The sequence below is a fragment of the Boleophthalmus pectinirostris genome, unplaced genomic scaffold (assembly GCF_026225935.1).
Source record: "Boleophthalmus pectinirostris isolate CB_2022bp ecotype Guang Dong unplaced genomic scaffold, ASM2622593v1 HiC_scaffold_6, whole genome shotgun sequence".
NCBI classification, from domain to species: Eukaryota; Metazoa; Chordata; class Actinopteri; order Gobiiformes; family Gobiidae; genus Boleophthalmus; species Boleophthalmus pectinirostris.
The window spans coordinates 830,001-836,705 of NW_026571447.1; the positions used below are offsets into that span (position 1 = coordinate 830,001).

At 41.3% G+C, this 6,705-nt stretch overlaps 1 protein-coding gene across 1 annotated transcript in view; it reads right to left on the bottom strand.

The window, feature by feature from the left end:
* LOC110157905 (zinc finger protein 658B-like) overlaps window positions 1-3,888 on the bottom strand; it is a 15,241-nt gene extending 11,353 nt beyond the window's left edge. The window contains exons 1-3 of the mRNA XM_055163331.1: window positions 3,707-3,888; window positions 1,894-1,931; window positions 1-607 (exon numbers count right to left, since the gene is read on the bottom strand). The exon at window positions 1-607 is cut by the window's left edge and continues 943 nt beyond it. Coding sequence (XP_055019306.1) covers window positions 1-607; window positions 1,894-1,931; window positions 3,707-3,768 — 707 coding nt within the window. The 5' untranslated portion in view covers window positions 3,769-3,888. The remainder of the gene's footprint in view (window positions 608-1,893; window positions 1,932-3,706) is intronic.
* Between the last annotated feature and the right edge of the window lie 2,817 nt (window positions 3,889-6,705).

A 6,705-nucleotide genomic window follows, 5' to 3' on the forward strand; every position in this document is an offset into this window, starting at 1 on the left:
CAGCTGAAAGGTCTCACTCCTGTGTGAATCCTCATGTGCAGGTTTACATGGTCTTTGGTTCTAAATTCTTTAGTACAAACAGTGCATTTGAACGGCTTTTCTCCTGTGTGAATCCTCATGTGGACTTTTAGTTTACAGCTCCTGATGAAACCTCTTCCACAGACTAAACATTTGAATGGTTTGTTTTCCAGATGAGTAAGTTCATGACTTTTTAACCTTTTGTTTGTGGGGAACCCTTTTCCACATTGAGAGCAGTGTTTCAGTTGACTTCCTGGTTCCTTCTTGGCCTTCGCTTTAGCGCGTTTACGTGGAGAGTTAGTTTTATCTGAAGCGGTCCAGTCTTCAGAGTCGTCCGTGTCAGAGGAAAACTGTTCTTCACTCTCAGACTCTGAGGGTTCCTCTAAAGCTGCTGCTTGGTCACTGTCCCCTCTCTCCTCTTCGTCCTCTTCATCCTCTCTGCTCTCTTCTTTCACACACTCCTCTTTCTCACTCCTTACAGATACAATGACTGGGAATGCTTCCACCGGCTCCTGCTGGACTTTCTGTTCCACCAGTTCTTCTTTAATCTTGATCAGTCTGGAGTCGTCCTCATCTGGGCTCTGGTCATCTGCAATAACAGAAACATTTTACATTATACAGGCACTTAACAGAGGGACTAAACTCCTAAACTGTCCACAGCCGCAGTCCAAACGAACCAAGAGCTGCTACATGGTGAGGTGGGTTAAAGAGGGGGGGAAAGTGAGAGAAGGGTCTGTGTCGAGGAATAGCTTCACTAAAGCCTTGTTTCCATTGATTCACTTTGGAACAGATCAGTACTGTTGCGCTGTGTTGTTATTAAAAGTCGTATATTATGCATAATTGACTCCTGAACTTTAGGCAATGTTATAATGCTGTTACCTCCCTGAAAATAATCATGTGAATGTGAACAAAACACAACTCCAGGTACGATTGTGATGAGGAAACAACATTACAACATAGATCAGAAAATAGCATAATATTGGCCCTTTAATAATAATGCTGTCGATTTTGAAGTGGGGCTTGTGCCAGGGTCCAGTGCATCGAGTCGCATATATAAAAAGGGATCCACCACCTGCACTCTGCTGCTGCTCCTCCACTCAACTCACCTGGTCAGACCATTGGCCAATCGCCACAACGCACTTTGACATACTTATTCGCACTTTGGACATACTTATTCTAACTTATGTAATAAATGCTTAATAAACCTATGTAATAAATACTCTAGCAGAGAGATTAAAACCTTCAAGTTGTGCCTGGCTCCTTTCTCTGTGGTGGTCACACAAGCCGGACCGTAACAGGGTCAGTATTTACCTTTATTCGTTTTGGCTCTTCCTTTCCTCAAACTGCCCTGACACAGATCTACTGACTCTCCCTGACCAATCCTTCTGTTGAACTGCACTGAGACCTTTGACTGAGACACAAAGGAGAGATAAGCAGTAGAAATGTTCTCTCGGGATCAATAGTCTCTCTGACACATGAGCCATGACCCACAGTATTAAATAAAGAGGTGTTAAAATGTGGCGTAAAGAAAAACAGACATAAATGTAGAAAAAAACTGACAAAAAACAGAAAGTAGCTGGTTTACCCTTGCTTTAGCTTTAGTCATGTCTCACAGCACCACAAACTTGGAACATTTAAACATCCTTTTGTGAATCTCTGAAATCGGCCTTATGTTGGAAAACTATAATTGAGGTGTGACTTAGATTTTTTTTAATGTATGGCCGGTGTTGGTGTCTCACAGACCAGAGCCCTGGAGCAGAGACATAGACCTAGACTAACCCAAAGCGTGCCATAGCGCTCCCAGTCCAAACGAGCCACAACAGTCTAAGCATTGCAAAAAGCTGTGCTTTGCTGATTCTAAAACTCTGCCCTCACCTCTGCAGTCTGGGTCCTCTTTGAGCTCCTCGGCCACACTGTAAAAACACATAAGAGTTACACATGAACAGCACAAATATTTTAAAAGATTGATGAGAAGTATCTTCAGAAAAACAACTCACTGTAAGATTGATAGGAGCTATGTACAGAATCTCACAAACGCAGCTATAAAGAGGGATAATGTGCTTCAACAGGATATAAACCACTAACACTCAATATATTTAGATCACCATATTACCTTTTATTGCTTTGAAAATACTGCATTTGTAATTTATTTCAAGTCAGCAGTTTAGTTTTGGTATGAGTGCACACACCAGACTGTGTGTTCACCCCATAACTATTCATTTATCAAGAGAAAAGGCTGCGGTAGCTTCAGTGTCCAGCAAATAAGATTAAACAGAATGAATCCAGAGGACCCCGGCATCTCTGCCACCACCACTGGACTGCATGACACGCCGCCTGAGCCCAGGGTAAGGAAAGTTTGAACAGAACCTGTGAGGGACCTCAAGACCAGAACTGCATAGTGACTTTTAAAACCTCTTCAGGCAGTTTTTGAGAAGGGCCCAACATTATAATATGGTAGAAAGTACAAAAAGTCGATTTTTGATTTTGAAGAATACTCCTTCTTTAACGCTTTGGTGTAATAAGACAGAGTGGCTCTAAAACTGTCTAAATGTAATAATTCAATAAACATGGTTGGGGAGATTGCACTGCCCTGGGACACTCCAGACCGAAAGGAGGGAGATCGTCCTGTGGTTAGCAATATGGTGCAAAATCTCTCATGGTACTCCAATAAGTTATAATGAAAACTAGAAGAATCCCCAACATGGTAACCTAAAGTAAGAGGCAGGTCTAACAGCAATGCAGTGGTGATGAAACTGTATTATAAGTATTCAGTGCAAAGTAATCGAGCTGCACTTAATATTACTTCACTAGCTAGGACCACGCCAACAACGACATAGTGCAAAGAAGTTTATTGATAATGTATGAAGCGAGGCAGAGATGGCTGGTTGAGACTATGGGTGGGGGCTCCGTCTCAATCTACAATTGGCCCAGCCGGAACGGGACCCCCCCTTGTAGGGGTCTTATGACTGAAAGACAAAATAGGGGATGGGAGGGTGGGGTCGAGTTCGCCGAGACAACCTGGGATGATGGGAAAGGCTGTTACATATAGGCTTCTGGGAAATTAGAGGCGTGGTCGAGGTGAGCTGTGGTTCGCTGGTGAGAGGAGAGGGTGGCTGAGTCGTGGTCCTTCTCCTGAATCTCAGTTAATTGTATTAACTACATATTTTATGATTATATTATATAATATAGACCAGTAGAGTATAAAGGAATAAAGAGTATTTTCAGACTAAGGCCCTAAATGATGAAGGATTAAGTTTCAGAAACAGCAGCATTTGTAAACTTCAGGCCTTTTTTAGGTGACATTTCTAACCCTTTTTTTTTTTTTTTTTTACATTATTTTCTTTTAGAATGTTGCCCCCTTCCAGTCACAAGATGGCCGCCGCAGTATCCATGGTAACAGTATCCAGAATCCCTTCAGTGTTGTGTACAGCTCAGTGGTTGCGGCCTTGTTCTGCTGTCTCCAGTTAAACCACTTTCTCTGCGATCGTTCACAATGAATCAGCCGAACCAGACTCGCCTCGACCCCGACTCTGTCTCTCTCTGTCCCACAGGCCCAGTCTCGCGTGGACTCCGTGTCCTCTCCGTGTGTGTCCCTGTGCAGTGTGTATGTAGTGTGTGTGTAGTGTGTGTGTGCGGTCCGCTGGGAGCAGGCTTGTGCGCTCAGAGCGTCCTTAGCCTCTAAACTCACCTGTTGTCCACGTCGTTCGGCTCCCACAGCTCCGGCTCCTCCTTCAGCTTCACTTGTGCCATGTTTCAGTGCGCTCTGTCCGCTTCAGGGCTCCAGTAAAGCGCACATAGACGCACTAAAAGCGCACGGAGCTAACGCCGCCGAGCACAGCAGCCAAACTCTGCTGCCCTCTGCACATCCGGTCACATATTACCACCATTTAATGAAAAGACTTCTTATTAAATTCATGTTTCTACTAAGCCACAATTCGGACAAAACTAATGTTTTCACCCCTTACACCCTTCAAAACCACAGCACCATATTCCCGAAAAAATCCAAACTGTCTTATATTTTCATTCCCAAGAGAATTTGAATTATAACCCAAAGTCACACAGCGGCTCTGGCAAACTGAAGTGTCTGATATAAAGTATATAACATAAATTAAACGTTTAGTGTAAAACTTAAAACATCATGTTTTGGCCAAAAAGACACGTGGGGGACATGGCGCAGGATCAGCGCGCCCTCTTGTGCTCCATCCGTGTAAGCTGCTTTGGAAATGGCCACTGTTTGCTCTGATCATTAGATTTATATATTTAACACTTAGATGCATAAGTGGGGTTGTTATTCTTCAACATCTTTGAAATTAAAAGTATTTATATTTTCATATTACAGGTATTCGTCATAAAACATGTTTGTGACATGAGGTCATTGCATTTTTTTTTTCTCCATAATTTTTAAGAAATTGCAGTTTTTGTATCACTACCTCACTCTTCAATAAGTGGGGTGAAAATGACCCCAGACATTTTCTATGGAATCTCAAGGGTTAGACTTATGAACTTCTTATCAATTGTGACTGTCAGCAAACATTTCCTGTTGCACTTACACATCTGATGGCAGCAGTCTCACCACCCAGAGCTCATTTTTACACACAAACAAACATGTTTGTATTATCTTCATTTATCAACTTCATTTCCACATTCATGACTTTTCTGTAACAGAGTATTACTATCATTGTCCTCAAATTAACCTACTTTGTTGTTAGCTTACTACAAAGTAATTTTAGTATGGTAATGTATTTTTTGTGTAGAGACTCTATACTATATTTACTATATTTATAATTTAATTGTAATAAAAGCTAAACCGTTAGGTAGCAATTTTTTATAGTTATTGATCATTCAGTGGTGTGTGTGTGTGAGTGTGTGTGTGTATTTGCATGTGTGCACACGTGTGCATGCATTTACGTGCATATAAATGCACAGACATTTCCATAGCTCCATACTGATTATAGTTCTGTGTGCCATTCAGACATTGTCCTTTTTATATTTCATATCTAGAGTAACATGGCTGCTTGGAGGCCAACTAGAATTTGTGAGGAAGAGAAGAGAGAAGATGTTTGTGTGTGTACATGTGCGTGGACGGTGTTATGGTCCGCGGACCTATTGTATGTTCACACTGTTCATCCTCCATAAACAAACAGACAGACTGTACCTATCATCCCGGCCTGTCAAAGCCTGATCCCGTCACATGTGAGGAGCTCAGAGGTCGGGTCTGGTCAGGACTTGGATGGGAGACCTGGGAAAATCAGGAGCCACAGTGGGGCACAGTTGTGTCCTTAGGCAAGACACTTCACCCACATTATATATATAATAATTATTATAATAATATAATATTATTAATAATATAATATTGTTATAATATTATATAGTATAAAAGTGGTGTGTGTGAGTGATGGTGGTGCTCGAAGGCGCCAATGGCACAGATTGGCAGCCTCACTTCTGTGAGTCTGCCCCAGGGCAGCTGTGGCTAGAATAGTAGCTTACCACCCCTGAGTGTTGTGTGAGTGAATAATGTTCTGTAAGGCGTCTTTGAGTGTCAGAAGCGTGACATGGATTGTTTTGTGATAAACTGTGAACAAAAAGTGATAAATGAACATGTCAAAAATAAAATCACTTTTCTGTTGATAAAAATATAATAAAAATCTTAAACCAGAATTAGTTTATTGCAAAAACGAATTGATTCTAATTGGGGTCATTTTGACCCCACCCACAGTAGAGTGTAGGTACTGGTAGGTCAAGCATCCAAGGGTTAATCTGGACATTGCAATCACGCTGAATAAACCAGGTGAACTGCTTTAAGAGATATAACAAGAAATGCTTATTTTCAACACCTGTCCATCTAAAATGAGCTTAAGGCGCTTAAAGGTTCTGTTACACAAAATACTCAGGATTTGTGTGTTAAACGTATGTAAATGAAAGGGGAGAGCTGTAACACATGATACTGCTGTATAAACTGTTGTTAATGTTAAAAGGCCCATATTGTCGTGCAGTCGTGTGTCAGGAGGGTGAAGAGCGAAGGACTGAACAAACTCTTGGGGAGCCCCTGTGATCAGAGTGATGGAGCTTGAGGTATTCTTGCCAACATGTTCTGCTTGTGGTCTCTGGCTGAGGAAGTCGAGCAGCCAGTTGCAGAGGGACGTGCTGGGACCAGATTGTAAAGTTTGCAGATGAGGGGTTGTTGTCTTATGGTGTTACATGCTGAACTGAAGTCTATGAACAGAATTCTCACAGATAAGTCCTTATAGTCCAGATGGGTCAGTGCAGCTCTGTGCATCTCTGCTGTCAGGAGGAGGTAGGAGGTTATCTTGTTTGTGTACTTGCATTAGTTGTAGTAATTGTATTAGTTGTAGTAGTCGTATTAGTTGTATTAGTTGTAGTAGTCGTATTAGTTGTAGTAGTTGTAGTAGTTGTAGTATTGTATTAGTTGTAGTAATTGTAGTAGTTGTAGTATTGTATTATTTGTATTAGTTGTATTAGTTGTAGTAATTGTAGTAGTTGTATTAGTTGTAGTTGTAGTAGTAGTTGTAGTAGTTGTATTAATTGTAGTTGTAGTAGTAGTTGTAGTAGCTGTATTAGTTGTATTAGTTGTAGTAGTTGTAGTAGTTGTGTTAATTGTAGTAGTTGTAGTAGTTGTAGTAGTTGTATTAGTTGTAGTAGTTGTGTTAATTGTAGTAGTTGTAGTAG